Here is a 20,124-nt window from a genome sequence, read left to right as displayed (position 1 = left end):
GCTCAGGTCAGTGTGGTACTTGTGAGACCAAGATGCTGGACTAGATAGGCCATTGGAGATAAGGTCCTGAAGCCTGGGGTTAGAATATATATATACTGTATACCTGAAGGAGCGTCACCACCCCCATCATCCAGCCCGGACACTGAAGTTCAGCTCCGAGGGCCTTCTGGCGGTTCCCTCACTGTGAGAAGTGAGGTTACAGGGAACCAGGCAGAGGGCCTTCTCGGTAGTGGCGCCTACCCTGTGGAACGCCCTCCCAGCAGATGTCAAGGCAATAAACAACTATTTTACTTTTAAAAGACAACTGAAGGCAGCCCTGTTTTGGGAAGTTTTTAATGTCTGATGCTGTATTGTTTTTAATATTCAGTTGGAAGCCACCCAGAGTGGCTGGGGAAACCCAACCAGATGGGCGCGGTATAAATAATAAATTATCATCATCATCATCATCATCATTATATAATAATCTAACTGGGAGGGCCCCAAGGTTCTCCACTGAAAGTTAGACACCCAGTCATCAGCGAGGGAGGGAGGGAGAGCACACCTTCGCACCTGATTTATGGACGCTCCGGAGGCAGGAGAGGGAGGCGTTGAGCCTTGCGCATTCTTCCTGGTTGGCCCCAAACTTCTTCACCGTCATGCAGACCTGCTCGTCCGTCATCTCCAGAAGGTCCTCCAGGTTCAACTGGCCAGGAGTGATTTCCTAGATGGAGGGAGGGGGAAGGCAAGTGTCATAAGAAGGAGGAAGAGTGTCTCATCAGGCCAAGTGAATCTGCCAGAGATCAACAACTCAATCGCATCCTCCTGAAATGTAAAGGGTTGCAGCCAAATAAATCCTACTCAGAAAAGACCCGCTGGGATTAATGGTCCTGTTTGAATCAGGTTCCTTCATTCCAATGGGTTTGTTGAGAGGAGGACAAATTTTGGGTGCAATTTCTTATATGAATATTGAGGCAGACAGGTGCTCTGTGTCACCGGCATAAGCGAATGTCTGGCTCTTCTAAGGCTTTATAGAACCTCTATTATCGATCCTGTGGAACTCACAGGTGGAGAAAACTCTCATTTTTACATACCTTTGTTATTAGTAAAGGGAACCTTTGAATGAGTTAACACTTTATTATCCCTTTGGAGCCTCACTGTATTTTTGGACTTCTGTCCTTCCAGGCTGTGTCGCTTTATGGTTTACATTTTTTTAATCTTTGCTTTTTGTTTTGTAGGCACAAAACCAGGCAAAAATTAAATGGTAGTATTGGATACAACCCAGGGCAAACGGGGCACTGCCCCATCAAGTTCGGCCTGCCCTTAGCCAGTCCCTACCTGCCTGCCTGACTTCTTCTTTACAGAACATCCAGGGCAGGGACCTTGCCTGGCAGCTTCCTCCCCACTCCACTCCCCACCCCATCTCAGTGCTACCCCAGCAGGGAGGATGGGATCAAAACTGGAATTAAATTGGCCTTTGTCTTTAGTGCCACCTACTGTTGGTCTAAGGGATGCGGGTGGCGCTGTGGTCTAAACCACTGAGCCTCTTGGGCTTGCCGATCAGAAGGTTGGCGGTTCGAATCCCCGTGACGGGGTGAGCTCCCGTTGCTTGGTCCCTGCTCCTGCCAACCTAGCAGTTTGAAAGCATGTCAAGGTGCAAGTAGATAAATAGGTACCGCTCTGGCGGGAAAGTAAACGGCGTTTCCGTGCGCTGCTCTGGTTCGCCAGAAGCGGCTTAGTCTTGCTGGCCACATGACCCGGAAGCTGTATGCCGGCTCCCTCGGCCAATAAAGCGAGATGAGCGCCGCAACCCCAGAGTCGACCGCGACTGGACCTAATGGTCAGGGGTCCCTTTACCTTTACTTTTACTGTTGGTCTCCATGCCTAGCACCCTACCAGCTCCAAGAGGCACCTGCTCCCAAGGCTAACACAAGGCTTTCCTTAAGGGGTGAACCAGTTATATATATTGGTCTATTGATTTGATTTAAGACATGCTTATGAATGCAATTGTATTCTTGATTTTTAAGATGTTCACCACTGTTTTTTTTCTCTCTCTCTCTTAACGCTAGCAGTCTAGACATCTTTGCAAATAAATAAACAAATAACGAGGAAGAGCCTTGCTGCTGGTTCTTTCTTTTTTCTTCTTTTTTGAGTTTATGCTTTATTTTACACATCAACAAAAAACAAACAAAAGAAAATCTTACATTTACATCACCCGCCACCTCAAATACAAAATAAACGAAAAAGTAAATTCTTATGTTTTGTCATTAAATCTTCTTTAGTGAGTATAACAGACCCTCTGAGTGCCCCTGTTTTTCAGGGACATTCCCAGAATTACAGAAGCCATCCCAGCTTCTGACTTGATCCCAGAATGTTCCACTTTTCCTTAGGACATCCCTATTTTCATCGGAGAAATGTTGGAGGGTATGGAGTTATGAGACCCGCAAGCTAAGGAGATAACAACCTTTAGAAGATATTTGAAGGCAGCGCTCTACAGGGAAGTTTTTTTTAATGTTCTATTGTGTTTTTATATATGTTGGAAGCTGCCCAGAGTGGCTGGGGCAACCCAGTCAGCTGGCCAGGGTATAAATAATAAAATTATTACTATTATTATTATTACAGTCAAACCTCAGTTGTCGAACATAATCCATTCTGGAAGTCCGTTCAGCTTCTGAAATGTTCAACAACCGAGGCACGGCTTCTGATCAGTTGCAGGAGCTTTCTGCTCTCAAGTGGAAGCCATGTCAGACGTTCAGTTTCCGAAAAACGTTCAAAAACCGGAGCATTTACTTCCGTGTTTTTTGGCATTCGGGAGCCAAAACACTCCAAAACGAAGGTGTTCGTGATCCGAGGTTTGACTGTATTATTATTACAGTCATACCTCGGGTTACAGATGCTTCAGGTTGCGTTTTTTCAGGTTACGGAACCACCGAAACCTGGAAGTACCGGAACTGGTTACTTCCGGGTTTCGTGGGTCGTGCATGCACAGAAGCGCTATATCGCGCTTTGCACATGCGCAGAAGAACTGAATCGCAACCCACACGTGCGCAGACACGCCGCTGCAGGTTGCAAACGCTGCAGGTTGCGAACGTGCATCCCGCATGGATCACGTTCACAACCTGAGCGTCCACTGTATTATTATTATTATTATTATTATTATTATTATTATTATTATTAAATAGGATGTCCCTGTTTTTATTGGAGAAATGTTGGGGAGTATAAACATGCTGCTTTTCTCTCCTCCCTGGATCTTAAAATGTTTTAATCCGCACTACACATTTAAAGCAGTGTCATACCATTTTAAATAGCCTTGGCTTCCTCCCAAGGATTCCGGGAGCTGTAGTTTGCTAAGGGTGCTGAGAGTTGCTAGGAGATCTCTGTTTCCCTCACAAGAGCTACAATTCCCAGAGCTCCCTGGAAGAGGGAGAGATTGTTAAGCCACTCTGGGAACTGTAGCTTTGGGAAGGGAACAGGGTGTGGGGAGTCTCCTAACAACACTTAGCACGTGTAACAAACTACAGCTCCCGGGATTCTCTGAGGGAACCCAGGGCTGCTTTCAGGGGTACAGCGCCGCTTTAAACGTGCGCTGCAGATGGAGCCAAGGCAAGTAACAGATTCAATATTTATGAAGTTTCTATTCCTAGAAATAGCCAAGGGCCAGCAATCCCATGGAAATGGTCGGTGCGCCTCGGCACCTCGGGGCAATTTAAGGCGCTGCGGGGGTGGGCAAGATCGCTCCCAGGTACTGGGCTCTCCGAGAGACTTTTGCAAAAAAGCAAGAAGGCAAGAAGGTATTAACGAGTTGCATTTCTGAATGTGACATCGAGCCGTTCAGTCACTTGCTCGGTTGCCAAGGGCAACTGGGAGTTTTCTCTGGGTAGCAAAGATTACCTGGTGACATCGCAAACAGCTCTCCTGCAAAATAAGCATAACCTCGCCCTATGGGGCTCCTGTGGGGCTCAGGCAGAATGGTGGTTTCAGATATTTGAACTGCAGATATTGATTGAAAATGTACTGCATTGTAACTTTTGAATAAATGTTTTTTAAAGAGAGAGAGAGAGAGAGATTTGAACTGAACAAAAGATCTTTCGTTGAAACCTCAATTATACAGAACAATGCAAAGATTCCAACTAAACGCAAAAGAGATTCCGGCTAAACATCAGGAAGAACTTTCTGACAGTAAGATCTGTTCGACAGTGGAAAGGTCTCGCTCAGGAGGTGGTAGAATCTCCTTCTTTGGGGGGGGGGGGTTAAGCAGAGGTTGCCCCTTCATGGATCAATGCCTTGTCACGGCGAAGGGCTTGAATAACTCAGAGAAGCTATGAGCGATGCCGTGCAGGGACACCCAAGATGGACAGGCCATAGTGGAGAGTTTTGACCAAACGTGATCCACCTGGAGCAGGAACCAGCAAGCCACTCCAGTATCCCTGCAGCAGAGGTCGGATGGCCACCTGTAACGTATGGTCTAGTTGAGATTCCTGAATTATAGGGGTTGAGCTAGATGACCCTTGGGATCCCTTCCAACTCTACAATTCTATGATTCTAAGAGGCCCCATTGCAGTTCAAGGACACATTTGAGCCATTAACTGTGCAAATAATATTATTTATTAAATAATATTAACTATATTGCGAGCAGCTTTGATTTTACGATAGGGAAATTAAAATTCAGTGTGCAGCCCCTGGGGTCTGTCTGTTGTTGTTTTTACTATTAATAATAATATTTTATTAAGAAAATATCATCTATAAAAAGATAGAGTGGGGGGGGAGAGAGAAAGAAAGAAGTGAGTGAGATTGAAAAAAAGAAATAATACTATCTGTGTCAAAGGACTCTTGCAGCCTGCCTGGTCGGAGAGGTTGGACTGCCCAACCCTAGAAGACAAAGCAGGGATAAAGAGGGGCAGGACCTGGGCAGAGTCCCAAGGGCCAGATGAAAATGCCTGGAGGGCCACCGTTGGTCCATCGAGCTCAGGACTGTCTGCACAGACTGGCAGCAAAGTTACAGACAAGGGTCTCTCTGTCAGCCCTGGCAGGAGATGCCTTCAGGGACTGAACCTGGGAAATTCTGCATGCAAACCGATGGTCTTCTGCTGAGCTGTGGCTCTTGGTGTTTCCTGGGTATTATCAGAAGCGGTTTATAGTTTCAAGATTTGCTTACCACAGGTAAAAGACTAGGCAGGCAGGGTCATCCTCTTATATACAGTGGTACCTCGGGTTACATGCGCTTCAGGTTACATATGCTTCAGGTTACAGACTCCGCTAACCCAGAAATAGTGCTTCAGGTTAAGAACTTTGCTTCAGGATAAGAACAGAAATCGTGCTCTGCCGGTGCGACGGCAGCGGGAGGCCCCATTAGCTAAAGTGGTGCTTCAGGTTAAGAACAGTTTCAGGTTAAGAACAGACCTCCGGAATGAATTAAGTGCTTAACCCGAGGTACCACTGTACCTGCTGGGATTGACAAGCCACCTGACCCTCACCTGAATCTCATAGCTCTCCTGTAGCTGCCTCTGATTAGTTATCATTTAACTCTTGGGGGAACTAATTAGCATCACACGTCATGTGCATGGAAGTTGCCGAACCAATTAACCAACTAGAAGGATTACTGTAAATAGCACCAGTTTTCCTATAACTTGATATTGCTGGATACTTTCAAGGGTAGAGCATCTGCCTTGCTCACAGAAGGTCCCGTTCAACTCTCAGCATCTTCTGTTAGGGCTAGGAATGTCCCTTGCCCCAAACCCTGGAGAACCGCTGCTGCCAGTCAGAGTTGCCTGTATTGAGCTAGATGGACCAAGGGCCTGGCTAAGGCAGCTTCTTGTGGTCCTATGTCGCTTTTCAGATTTTACACTGAGAAAGTGACCCAACATAAAAAGAAAAATCCAATTCTATTTCTCATTTTGCTCCCTTTGATGCTAAAAAAGAAGGAGGTGTTTTAGTCAGGAGCTGCCAGCTAAGGCTATGCATATGAGCTAGATCAGGGGCGTCCAACTTCCAAGAGTCTGTATTAAAAAAACTGGCAGTGATCTACCCATTGTCGGAGTTGTTGAGCTTTATTTAGGAAGCCAAAGTTGTTTTTCCTCGTGGAAAAAGACTCACAGAGTTGAGCAATGCTGCCCTCTTGTGGACCTGTGGAGAGAGTGCATCAAAGAAGTGCGGCCGCACTTTTAACTTTTCAGGGTCTGAAATTGGAAGGAGAGTGCAGCTTATATTTGGGAGCACTTCCTTTTATTTGTCTCTTACCTTAAAAAAGGGATTTGATCAGAGAATATATAAAAGCAATAAAACCGACAATCACTTTGATAAAGTGGATACAGTACTAGTACACTCAAGCACCAGTAATCAATGGCCGGTTGTCATCTGTCAAGCAAGCTTCAAATCATAAGGGGACAGAGAGAAGAAAGGTGACTGGCTGAGTAGAAGAAGAAGAAGAAGAGTTTGGATTTGATATCCTGCTTTATCACTACCCGAAGGGTTCTCAAAGCGGCTAACATTCTCCTTTCCCTTCCTCCCCCACAACAAACACTCTGTGATGTGAGTGAGGCTGAGAGACTTCAGAGAAGTGTGACTGGCCCAAGGTCACCCAGCAGCTGCATGTGGGGGAGCGGGGATGCGAACCCGGTTCCCCAGATTACGAGACTACCGCTCTTAACCACTACACCACACTGGTAGATGATGATGCTGCCATAGGTGGGTTCTGCTGAGTCATTGTATATTTATATCTCAAAAACTGCTTCCTGGGAGAGTCAGCAGAAATTGTAGTTTGGAAAAGAGTCAGAGGTTGCCAACTGACCATATCTTGGCCTCCTTTCGTGCCTTTCAAAAAGGACCAGCCTGTGGAGATCTGCCAGTGAAATACGTTATTTGCATGGATTTAAACATGCTCATGTACTCATTACTGGAGATCAAACTACTGTTAGAGCAGGCATAGGCAAACTCGGCCCTCCAGATGTTTTGGACTACAATTCCCATCATCCCTGACCACTGGTCCTGTTAGCTAGAGATCATGAGAGTTGTAGTCCCAAAACATCTAGAGGGCTGAGTTTGCCTATGCCTGTGTTAGAGTAATTCAAAATACGGCAATCCTAGGAATGGTTCATTGTAACCACATACCACACTGTGAATTTTAACCCTAATGAAGTTTTTATATTACAAAAAGAAAAAAGAAAAAGAAGAAGTGAAGTGTAAAAGTCAGCGATATGATAGACCTTTAGCCTGCCACGCCTTTTTATATGGATGCTTGATGAACTGAATGATGGAATAAGGGTGATGGGATGCGGTTGGGGTCCGTGTTCCTTCTTCTTCCTTCCATGCTTTAAGCATGGACTGTGTGGACCTGTTTAGTGTCGTGGGAATTTTCCTTAGTTTGTTTTGGAGCAACAGGTAGTGAAGATGTTTCTGATTTTATCTATCTACATGTGCACCCATTGTTTACCCCCCGCATCTCCCTCTCTTTCCCCTCCAACCACATGATGTCTATTGACAATAGCATCTCATAAAGCAACTGCAGAAAAGACTCTATGAATCGAAAGGGGAGACGCTACATGTATTTTCCCTTGTTTATTTGGCTGTTTTGTAATGCAATATAATATTTAATGCAGTGGTGCCTTGGTTGTCGAATGTAATCTGTTCTAGAAGACCGTTTGACTTCTGAAATGTTCGAAAACCGAGGCGCAAAGGGTTCGACTTCCGAGGCGCATTTGAAAACAGAAGCATTTACTTCTGGGTTTTCAGCGTTCGAAAACCGAAAGGTTCGGCCTCCGAGATGTTCGACAACCAAGGTACCACTGTAGAAACTTTTTTAAAAAACAAGAAACATAAGTGAAGTGAAGGTTTGCAGAGAACCTCAGTTTCTCAGTGTGCTTTCAACTGCCTCTGCTTTAGGTAGAGGTAAATGAACCCCTGACCATTAGGTCCAGTCGTGACTGACTCTGGGGTTACGGCGCTCATCTCGCTTTATTGGTCAAGGAAGCCGGCGTACAGCTTCCGGGTCATGTGGCCAGCATGACTAAGCCGCTTCTGGCGAACCAGAGCAGCGCACGGAAACGCCGTTTACCTTCCTGCCAGAGCAGTACCTATTTATTTACTTGCACTTTGACGTGCCTTCAAACTGCTACGTTGGCAGGAGCAGGGACCGAGCAACAGGAGCTCACCCCGTCGCGGGGATTCGAACCACTGACCTTCTGATCAGCAAGTCCTAGGCTCTGTGGTTTAACCCACAGCGCCACCCACGTCCCCCACCTCTGCTTTACATCACCTAATTAACTAACTAAACTAATTAAAACACCTCAGCACTGTGAGATCACAGCACATGATTCTTCCACTGTGCTTCTTAGCAACCCCAGTTTGGTCCCCGTCTTATTGTGCTTGCTCCAAAATTCGTAGAGCACCATCAAAGGCACACAGAACAGAGGAAGGGGAGGAGGGGGGCTGGAGGGACAAGAAGCTGGAGGAGGGAGGCCTGGGAAGAGGCAGGGGCCAACCCCTACAAGACCCCGTGCGCAGCTCACCTCCATGACCTCCTTGCGGACGTTGACGATGCGGAACCAGTGCAGGAGCTGCGGGAAGCCCTCAAGCTTGGCATTGCGTTCCTGGAGAGCCACTTTCCTCTTGCACGAGAGCTGGCGGCTGAAGTACTTCACCAGTTTGCTCTGGAAAACAGAAAGGGTTGGGAAGAGACAGGAGGTAGGCGGAGTCAAGGCAGCTGTCTGTCAGGAGATCCCGCCCACTCCCTAGGCATGTTACCCTCTCCTCTCCCCACCCTGCTCCCTTCCGCACCCTCTAGCAGTTTGCGGCCTGGCCCCCAATGAATCACACCTGCGGGTGTCGCCACCATTTATTTACCATATTTTTTGCTCTATAAGACTCACTTTTCCCCTCCTAAAAAGTAAGGGGAAATGTGTGTGCATCTTATGGAGTGAATGCAGGCTGCGCAGCTATCCCAGAAGCCAGAACAGCAGGAGGGATCACTGCCTTCGCTGCACAGTGATCCCTCTTGTTGTTCTGGCTTCTGAGATTCAGAATATATTTTTTATTGTTTTTCTCCTCCAAAAACTAGGTGCGTCTTATGGTCTGGTGTGTCCTATAGAGCGAAAAATGCGGTATTTATTTCAAATGTTTTCCATAAATAAATAAAAGTGGTACACAGGGGTATATTGCCACTGCCAGTGGGGGCAGACCCCAAAGTGGTTACGAGGAGAGTCATGGAACTATAGAATTGTAGGGTTGGAAGGACTAGTCCAAGTCCCTGCAATTCGGGAATCTTTTGCCCAAGGTGAGACTCGAACCCGCGACCCTGGAATTAAGAGTCAATCATACACCACACACTTATTTTATTTCCCATGGAAACGGAAGCATATATTTCATTCTTGGTAATTTTGCTCAAGTTTACCACACCACTTTCTTCATAGGCTTCTTTCTTTCCTTTTCTTTTACAAAGATTTTTTTTTTAGATCAAAAATCAAAAAGAACTCAGAAAGCCCAACAGGTAAACGCAAATAAGATCCAGGCACAACAGAGTTACAAACCCTGTGTTCCAGTTATTTCAAATCTCAGAGATCCCCTTTCATAATGCAATAATGATATTATTATTATTATTATTATTATTATTATTATTATTATTATTATTATTATTATTATTATTATTATTATTGCAAAAGGATTTATGGGGGGGAAACACTTCCTGGTCACTGTCATTTTCGAAGCAGACTGAAAAGGGTATTTCGTTTTGTTGTTGTTAAGCCAGCCTATCGCACAAAGGCAAAAAATTCCCCTCATCACTCTATCTCCTTTTGCTATTGGCCAAGCCCATCGCTGGCATGCAGGCTCACAGAGTTGACCAAAACTTACATAAGTTTGTAAAAGGAGCCTGCTGGATCCAGCCAATGGCCTGTCTAGTCCAGCATCCTGTTCTCCCAGTGTCCAACCAGATGCCCCAATAGGAAACCCTGAAAACAGGACCCAAACACAACAACACTCTTCCCTCCTGCGGTTTCCAGCTACGGATATTCAGAAGCGTTGTTGCCTCTGACAGTGGAGGTATAGAGCATAGCCTTTTCCTCCAGGCAGCTAGACTGGTGACTGGGAGCAGCCGCCAAGACCACATAACACCGGTCTTGAAAGACCTACACTGGCTCCCAGTACGTTTCCGAGCAGAATTCAAAGTGTTGGTGCTGACCTTTAAAGCCCTAAACAGCCTCGGCCCAGTATATCTGAAGGAGCGTCTCCATCCCCATCGTTCAGCCCAGACACTGAGGTCCAGCTCTGAGGGCCTTCTGGCGGTTCCCTCACTGCGAGAAGCAGAGGTTACAGGGAACCAGGCAGAGGGCCTTCTCGGTAGTGGCACCCGCCCTGTGGAATGCCCTCCCACCAGATGTCAAAGAGAACAACAACTACCAGACTTTTAGAAGATATCTGAAGGCATCCCTGTTTAGGGAAGCTTTTAATGTTTGATGCATTGCTGTATTTTAATATTGTGTTGGAAGCCGCCCAGAGTGGCTGGGGAAGCCCAGCCAGATGGGTGGGGTATAAATAATGTATTATTATTATTATTATTATTATTATTAGTCCAATCCCTCATTTAAAGCCAGCCAAATTGGTGGCCATCAGTGTGTCCTGCAGCAGCAAGTTCCACAGTTTCACAACATGCCACACGCATGGATAAGTCCTTTCTTTTATCTGCCCTTAAACCTCCAGCATTCAGCTTGTCCACAGTCCAAGTGCTATGAGAGGGGAAGAAAAACTTCTCTCCATGCTGGGCATCATGAACCCGTCAACGGCGTCCCTGCTAAATTGCAGCTTGCCATTCCTGACACAAGGTGGCACTGTGTTATATATCCAGGGGTGTCTGCCTCTTCATCCTTTTTCGTAGCCTTGCTGGTTCTTCCCCTGCAGAGACACCAAAGGGTGTCTCGTAGCAGCGCCCCAAAAGATAGATAAAACTTTATTTGCATTAGCCAATGGCCATAGCAACAGTAAAACATTACAGTATACGCAGAAAAGGAAATTTGATATAAGAGCACAATTTAAAGTCCTGAATCAGCCGTCAGTTAGTGGCCCTTATTCTGATTGCCCCTGCTATGAACCTAGCAACCTTTGCTGTTATCTGCTCATTTTGATCTGATAGATGAAAGGACATTGTGGAGTGGTTGAGCACCCTGGGATGGTTAGTACGAGTGGGGTGATGATCTCGTTCCTCAGGTCTTTGTAGAGAGTACAGTGGTACCTCGGGTTAAGTACTTGCCGTATTTTCTGCTCTATAAGACGCACCAGGCCACAAGACGCACCTAGTTTTTGGAGGAGGAAAACAAGAAAAAATATATTCTGAATCTCAGAAGCCAGAACAGCAAGAGGGATTGCTGCGCAGTGAAAGCAGCAATCCCTCTTGCTGTTCTGGCTTCTGGGATAGCTGCACAGCCTACATTCGCTCCATAAGACGCACACACATTTCCCCTTACTTTTTAGGAGGGAAAAAGTGAGTCTTATAGAGCAAAAAATACGGTAATTCGTTCCGGAGGTCCGTTCTTAACCTGAAACTGTTCTTAACCTGAAGCACCACTTTAGCTAATGAGGCCTCCTGCTGCCACCATGCCACTGGCACACGATTTCTATTCTCATCCTGAAGCAAAGTTCTTAACCCGAGGTACTATTTCCGAGTTAGCGGAGTCTGTAACCTGAAGCGTATGTAACCTGAAGTGTATGTAACCCAAGGTACCACCATACAAGACAGGAGGATGTGTGCACCCCAAAAGAATAACTGTCAGGTTGTGGGCCAGATACGACTTCACCAGGTGTATGCTGGCAGATGCTGACACAGGGATGAGGAACTTCAGGCCTGGGGTGGGGTGGGGGGGATGTGAATGTGGCCCTCCAGTACTCTCTGCTCGGACCTCAGGACTCTTCCCCGGCCACAACTCTCACTGGTGCTGCTCAGAGTCTTTGCCTGGCTGAAATGTGCCCCATGAACTGTGATAACGCCTCCTGCTTCCCTGGATGGAGGAGGGAGAGAGGTTTTCCTTTGTGAGATAAATTATCTGTAGAAACCTCTGGTTTCTGTGTGGCTTGAATGTCACCTATGGTACAAAAGGTCAAGGGTTGTGTCCATTGTTCTGCCAGGCAAACGGAGCACTGCTCTGACAATCTCTTTTTCTTTTTTTTAATATACAGTGGTACCTCGGGTTAAGTACTTAATTCATTCTGGAGGTCCGTTCTTAACCTGAAACTGTTCTTAACCTGAAGCACCACTTTAGCTAATCGGGCCTCCTGCTGCCGCCGTGCCGCCACTGCACAATTTCTGTTCTCATCCTGAAGCAAAGTTCTTAACCCGAGGTACTATTTCTGCGTTAGCAGAGTTTGTAACCTGAAGCGTCTGTAACCTGAAGCGCATGTAACCCGAGGTACCACTGTATTTTTATTGAGTTTTACATAAAAAATTAAAATTCAAACAAAACATCCACCTCATTGTTTAGGATTCCCTGAATCCTTCGACTCCTCTCCGCCCTTCCAGGGTTACCATTATCAATATTTTTCCCCCATTACTTTCTCTCTTTTTTTTTAACAAGAAATAATTCATTTTTACCACAGTTCTTTGTACATTACAAGCATTACTCAAATCCTGCCAAAGTTTTTAGTTGTTTACAGTGTTCTCTTAAATCAGGGGTCAGCAAACTTTTTCAGCCATGGGCAAGTCCACTGTCCCTCAGACCTTGTGGGGGGCTGGACTATATTTTGAAAAAAATAATAATGAATGAATTCCTATGCCCCACAAATCACCCAGAGATGCATTTTAAATAAAAAGAAACATTCTACTCATGTAAAAACACGCTGATTCCCGGACCGTCTGCAGGCTGGATTGAGAAGGCGATTGGGCCACATCTGGCCCCCGGGCCTTAGGTTGCCTACCCCTGGTCTAAGCTATTTAAGGTAAAGGTAAAGGTACCCCTGCCCGTATGGGCCAGTCTTGCTAGACTCTAGGGTTGTGCGCTCATCTCACTCTATAGGCCGGGAGCCAGCGCTGTCCGCAGACACTTCCGGGTCACGTGGCCAGCGTGACAAGCTGCATCTGGCGAGCCAGCGCAGCACACGGAACGCCGTTTACCTTCCCGCTGGTAAGCGGTCCCTATTTATCTACTTGCACCCGGGGTGCTTTCAAACTGCTAGGTTGGCAGGCGCTGGGACCGAACGACGGGAGCGCACCCCGCCGCGGGGATTCGAACCGCCGACCATGCAATCGGCAAGTCCTAGGCACTGAGGTTTTACCCACAGCGCCACCCGCGTCCCTCTAAACTATTTACATGTGGAAAATTACCCCAGTACTTGGGCCTCATTCCAGTATACATGAAGGAGCGTCTCCACCCCCATCATTCAGCCTGGACACTGAGGTCCAGCTCCGAGGGCCTTCCGGCGGTTCCCTCACTGCAAGAAGTGAGGTTACAGGGAACCAGGCAGAGGGCCTTCTCGGTACTGGTGCCCGCCCTGTGGAATGCCGTCCCATTAGATATAAACCAACTATCTGACTTTTAGAAAACATCTGAAGGCAGGCCTGTTTTGGGAAGTTTTTAATGTTTGATCTTTTATTGTATTTTTAATATCCTGTTGGAAGCCGCCCAGAGGGGGCAGGGTATATGTTGTTGTTGTTGTTGTTGTTGTTGTTGTTGTTGTTGTTGTTGTTGTTGTTGTTAAGCACTGCTCCATCAGAGGGGGAAGTCCTGCCACGCCACCAACCTCAGAGGATAAGTCTACTGCAGTATGTTCATTTCCCAAACCTTGCTGAAGCCACAGACTGCAAAATCAGGCAGTGCCTCTGTTGCAATCTAGAGATATGGAGCAGACAACACTCCTGGCCTTCAGACTACATGGAGTTTTGGCTACCTTCAGCTCCTTGCTTAGATAACATCTCTGGCAGTGGGGTGCCAGCCTGCTGGGCTCTCTTGCAGCTGTCCAAGGTCCTGTTCCCATCTGCCTTCTGTGTAAGGGAGCTAACCCTTTAGGGAGGAAGGGGCGGGACAGACATCCAGTGTGGCACAGAGTGTTGAACCTGGAAGGACCAGGGTTCAAATCCCCACTCAGCCATGAAGCTGATTGAAGTGGCCTTGGGCCAGTCACTGCCTCTCAGCCTACCCTACCTCACAGGGTTGTTGTGAGGATAAAGTGAGGAGGAGGGAGGAGAACCACTGTGAGCTCCTTGGAGCAAAACTGGGATATAATGTTATTAAATAAATGAATAAATAAAATGAATGAATGAATAGATAAATAAAAAAATACTGTCCTCAGAGATCTATCCATTCAGTGTTTTATTTCCTCATTGTATCCTGTTCTCCTGGCATTGCAAGTCGCTTTGGTTATGAGTTGGGATGGGAGAGAAATTCAACTCATTTCACATTTTAAGGCAACCGTACTTAATTTGCAATTTGTAACACAATATGCAAACTGAAACACACAGCCGTCCTCTGAAATTCACTCTCCTCTGAATTTTGCAAGGCAGTTCTCTAACCCAGTGTTCCCCAACCTTGGGCCTCCAGCTGTTTTTTGGACTACAATTCCCATCATCCTTGACCACTGGTCTTGCTAGCGAGGGATGATGGGAGTTGTAGTCCAAAAACAGCTGGAGGCCCAAGGTTGGGGAACACTGCTCTAACCATGTAACGTGTGCAAATATACATATACGAAAGTCTGCACACAAATGAACTTTAGAAATAATAATAATGATAACATGGAAAGATGCATTGCGTTAGGAAAATCGCTTTGCAAAAGTGCGTATATCGAGAGAAATTGCATGCAAACAATGTTTATAGGGAGAAATTCACACTTAAAATGCTTATGAATTTTCATGAGGACTTCGTTTTAAAAAAATTGCAAACTGGTGTGGAAATGTAGAGAACTTAGGATTGGAAAAATGAGAAACCGAAATGGACAGGTTCTCTGTCCATCCCTTGTTATGGGTTTAAACAGAAAAGGAGGGTATGCAAATATTAAGTGTAAGTAAAAGCAGACAAAAGCTCTGCAGCTCTTCATGCAGAATAATAGTGGTGCACATTTCTCCATCTCTTTTGCCCAGGACAAGCCCAGGCTCTCCTCATTTCACAAGAGCAACCTGCAAGCTGATACCTGAATAGAGATTGTGGCTACGAGGCGATAAGAGAAAATATTTATCCTCAGCCCCCTCTCTGTGTCCCTCAAACAGCTTATTCTCCATGGAGATGGCAGGCAAGGGGGAGAAGGGGGAGCGGTGTGATGAGAGGGGAGAGTCAGTAGCTGCTCAACTGCCTCAGGACTCCACAACAGGTTTCCTTCAAGAAAATGGGTCAACCACACCCAGTGGCAGCTGGCGCCCCCTGGAATGGTAGGGCGGAAGGCAGGGAGCCGAACAGCAGGGGGAGCCAGAGCCAATGGCAGGCAGAGGCAGCTAATTCTATTTTTGCCCCCGTTCTCCATTCTGTGAGACTGAGAAGGAGGAAGCTGACAACCAGGACCATCCCCTGGGCTGGTTATGAGGAAACCAGGCAGGCTGGTAGGGGCTGGCTGAGGGAAGCGCCCCATCCACGCTAATGGATCGGACTCCATTGAAAGTTTCTCCCTTCTTCACAAATAATAAAGGGGGTTGCCTTGCCAACCATTGCTACTGTCATCGTCATCATCATCATTTATTATTTATACCCCGCCCATCTAGCTGGGCTTTCCCAGTCACTCTGGGCGGCTCCCAGCAAAATATTAAAACCACGATAAAACACCAAACATTAAAAACTTCCCTAAACAGGCCTGCCTTCAGATGTCTTCTAAAAGTCAGATAGTTGGTTTACAGTGGTACCTCGGGTTACAAATGCTTCAGGTTACAGATGCTTCAGGTTACAGACTCCACTAACCCAAAAATAGTACCTCAGGTTAAGAACTTTGCTTCAGGATGAGAACAGAAATCATGTGGCAGCGGCGCAGAGACAGCGGAAGGCCCCATTAGCTAAAGTGGTACCTCAGGTTAAGAACAGTTTCAGGTTAAGAACGGACCTCCAGAACTAGTTAAGTTCTTAACCCAAAGTACCACTGTATTTCCTTGACACCTGATGGGAGGGCGTTCCACAGGGCGGGCACCACCACCAAGAAGGCCCTCTGCCTGGTTCCCTGTAACTTCACTTCTCACAGTGAGGGAACCGCCAGAAGGCCCTCGGAGCTGGACCTCAGTGTCCGGGCAGAACGGTGGCGCAGACGCTCTTTCAGCTATACTGGGCCAAGGCCCTGAGGCCCTTAGAGATGTCATGGAAGGAATGGTCCAATCCTTGGCAGCAATGGGAGGGGCTTGGGGAGTTGGCACTTGATGACCCCAGGGAAAGTCCCATTGGGTTGTGGGAGGTGAAACTGGGGCCCCAGGAAGCATCAGAACCTGAAGGGGAGACAGAGAGTAAGAAGGTTGACGGAGAAGAGTTCTGCTCCCATAATATCAGGTACCTCCAATGAGATGATAAGAACACAAGAAGAGCAATGGCCCATCTATTACGGCATCCTGTTCTCACAGTGGCAGACCAGATGCCCCCAAGGGGAAACCTGCAAGCAGGACCTGGGCATGAGATCACTCTCCCTTCCTGTGGTTTCCAGCAACTGGTATTCAGAAGCATTACTGCCTCCAATTGTGGAGGGAGAACATAACAATCCTGGCTAGTAGCCTTCAACAGCCCTCTCCTCCATGAATTCGTCTAATCCTGTTTTAAAGCCCTCCAAGTTCATGGCCACCACTGCCTCCTGCAGAAGAAAGTGTGTTGAACCATTCCAGGTGCTCTGCAAACGCCATCTTGGCAGTCAAGATAGCTCCACAATTAATTGGTTCGCCATGAGCTCATGGATGTTTCTCTTCGTTTGCTTTGATATAGGCTAATTGGCTCCCTTTGATGCTCTCCTTATCTGTGGGCTCGGGGTTGCTGGGCTCTGAGCCCAGAAGGGGGAACTATCTGTAAGATTTGGGTATCTGCCACCTGTGCCCTCCCCTGGACAGATGAGTAGTCCTAGCCAAACTGGTGTTTTCTTCTTTGTGTATAAAGAATGCATGGGTGTTTGCTTGGGTGTGGACAAGCCGTCTCCTTGCTGCGGTGTCTGACCCATGTCAGTAAAGACTAGGAGACTTGGCAGGCTGGTTTGCTGTAAGTCTACACCTTTCTTTAATCAAGCACTGGAACTGATCCCTCTGACATTTTTGGACATCCTTCTTTGGTATCCCTGCACCCAACCAATCCCTTGAGCCCTCCTTTGGGCCTGTGGATCAGGACAGCAATTTCTCATAGATTAACTCTCCGCTGTGTGGAGCCCTTTCATTTATCTGCCTCCTCCCTCCCTCCTCCTGGCTCCTCCCTGCCCTGCCTAGAGGAGGAAGGGGGCTGGGCTTTGTTGGTGCCAGTAGCAGCAGCGCTCGAGCGGCCGCCATTTTAAGCAGCCCCTCTCCCTAACCTCTGCTGTGGTTTAAATGCAATATGGCACTACAAACTCTCCAATGGGGGCTGTGCCTTATATATTTTTAGATAGATGATGATGATGATGATGATGATGAAGAAGAAGAAGAAGAAGAAGAAGATAGATAGATGATAGATAGATAGATAGATAGATAGATAGATAGATAGATGATAGATAGATAATAGATAGATAGATAGATAGATGATAGATAGATAGATGATAGATATAGATAGATGATAGATAGATGATAGATAGATAGATAGATAGATAGATAGATAGATAGATAGATGATAGATAGATAATAGATAGATAGATGATAGATAGATAGATAGATAGATAGATAGATAGATAGATAGATGATAGGTAGATATAGATGATAGATGATAGATGATAGATAGATAGAGAGAGAGAGAGAGAGAGAGAGAGAGAGAGAGAGAGAGAGAGATGGGGGCACAGGTGGCGCTGTGGTCGAAACCACTGAGCATCTTAGGCTTGCCAATCAGAAGGTCGGCAGTTCGAATCCCCGCAACGGGGTGAGATCCCATTGCTTTGTCCCAGCTCTTGCCAACATAGCAGTTTGCAAAGGATCCTGGGAAGTGTAGCTTGTCATGGATGCTGACAGTTGTTAGGATCAGGGGAGGTGGAAGGGGGCAGTGGGGATCGTGCGCCCCGGGTATCATCACTGAGGGCAACTCCCAATCCTACACCAAGCCATCAGGGGAAGGGGCAGAGCTGCGCTGCCTTGCCAGCGACCTTCCCCGACCATTTTGACAGTGCAGGGGAAGTTTGAGAGTCACGGGCAGGCAGCACACCATTGCACCCCACTCCTGGGCTGCTTCCTGGGGGGGGGAATCCTCCCCCGAGCTGTCAAAAGGAAGAGCCCCCTGGGACGCTTGCCGCGGTGCCCCCCTGGGACAATTGCCTCGCCCCCATGGCCCCACCCCTGGGTGCTGGAGCAGCTAGCTCCATCTCTGGTTAGGATGCCCCTGTTCTCCCCAGAGAACTACAGTTCCTGGAGAGGTTTAACAGTCAGTGCCTCTTCCCAAGGAACTCTGGAAATTGTAGTTCTGGGAAGGGTATAGGGGTTTTGCCTAACAGCTCTCTGCACCCTGGGCAACTACAGTTCCCAGGATTCTTTGCGGGAAGTCGTGACTGTTTAAAAGTGGGGTGATACTGCTTGAAAAGTATAGTGCAGATGGAGCCTCACCATAGGAGAGGAGGACGAAGCAGTTGCACCTTCGCCTTCATGGGAAAGGTGGGCTGGAGATGTGTAAATCGATCCATTTTGGTTTCTCTCAATTTCTCCAGTTTAAGTGCAGTTTTCCACATCCATTTGCATTATTATTATTTTTTAAACAACAAAAAAAATTCCTCATGAAAATTCATCAGCATTTTAGTGGGGAAACTGCTCTTAAAAAAAAAAAAGAGTGCATATTAGGCAAAGTGTCATAGAAACATTTTCACTAAAACGCCGAGGGATTTTCATGAGGAACTTTTAAAATAAATATACCGCAAGCTGCTGTGGGAATATGGGGAACTGAACTCAAGCTCAGGCTGGGGAGATAAGAAACTGAAGCTCCATACACATACCGTACATTTAAAGTGCATGGCTTCCCCCCCCCCAAAAAAAAGACTCCTGGAAACTGTAGTTTACCTCTCACAGAGCTAAAATTCCCAGCACCCAACAAATTACCGTCCCCTGGATTCTATGAGGAAAAATAACATGCTTTTAAATGTACGGTATGTGTGTAAACTCAGAGAAAATGAAATCAGTGGATTTGTCCAACTCTAAACCTAAATTAAGACACATTTTCTATTGCATTGTTATCTTCTTTCTATCCCTCTGTCATCCTTCACTGCTTTTACTCTACAGCAGTAGCCACGGAGTGTAAGGTTCATCTTCCTAAACATAAGAACCTAAAAGCCCCGTTAGATCAAACCAAAACCCTACTTAGGAAGTCTTTCAGGTATTTGGGGTCCGAGTTATTTAAGTCTTTAAACACCAACGTCGTAGCCTCCAATATTTCTCTGATGAAAATAGGGATGTCCTATTCAATAATAATAATAATAATAATAATAATAATAATAATAATAATAACGCTATTTATACACTGCCCATCTGACTGGGTTGCCCCAGTCACTCTGGGAGGCCTCCAACATGGATAAAAACATAACAAACCATTTTTGAAAACTTCCCTATATAGGGCTCCCTTCAGATGACTTCTAAAGATTGTATAGTTACATATCTCCTTGGCTTGGGGGCCACATAACTCCATACCCTCCAATATTGATCTGATGAAAATAGGGATGTCCTACGCAGGTGGGGATGCGGGTGGCGCTGTGGGTAAAAGCCTCAGCGCCTAGGGCTTGCCGATCGAAAGGTCGGCAGTTTGAATCCCCACGACGGGGTGAGCTCCTGTTGCTCGGTCCCTGCTCCTGCCAACCTAGCAGTTCGAAAGCATGTCAAAGTGCAAGTAGATAAATAGGTCCCGCTCCAGCAGGAAGGTAAACGGCATTTCCGTGTGCTGCTCTGGTTCACCAGAAGCAGCTTAGTCATGCTGGCCACATGACCCGGAAGCTGTACACCGGCTCCCTCGGCCAATAAAGTGAGATGAGCGTTGCAACCCCAGAGTCGACTGGACCTAATGGTCAGGGGTCCCTTTACCTTTACCTTTACCAGACCCTCCAAAATTTCTCTGATGAAAATAGGGATGCGCTAAGGAA

At 46.7% G+C, this 20,124-nt stretch overlaps 1 protein-coding gene across 2 annotated transcripts in view; it reads right to left on the bottom strand.

The window, feature by feature from the left end:
* Window positions 1-20,124, bottom strand: part of KSR2 (kinase suppressor of ras 2) — a 188,782-nt gene that overhangs the window by 151,362 nt on the left and 17,296 nt on the right. For both annotated transcript variants that reach the window (XM_028710438.2, XM_028710439.2), the window contains exons 2-3: window positions 8,481-8,621; window positions 550-700 (exon numbers count right to left, since the gene is read on the bottom strand). In XM_028710438.2, coding sequence (XP_028566271.2) covers window positions 550-700; window positions 8,481-8,621 — 292 coding nt within the window. The remainder of the gene's footprint in view (window positions 1-549; window positions 701-8,480; window positions 8,622-20,124) is intronic.

This window comes from Podarcis muralis, chromosome 16 (genome assembly GCF_964188315.1).
Source record: "Podarcis muralis chromosome 16, rPodMur119.hap1.1, whole genome shotgun sequence".
NCBI classification, from domain to species: Eukaryota; Metazoa; Chordata; class Lepidosauria; order Squamata; family Lacertidae; genus Podarcis; species Podarcis muralis.
The sequence above is the reverse complement of the archived record's forward strand: the minus strand, read 5'-3'. Positions and strand labels throughout refer to the sequence as shown.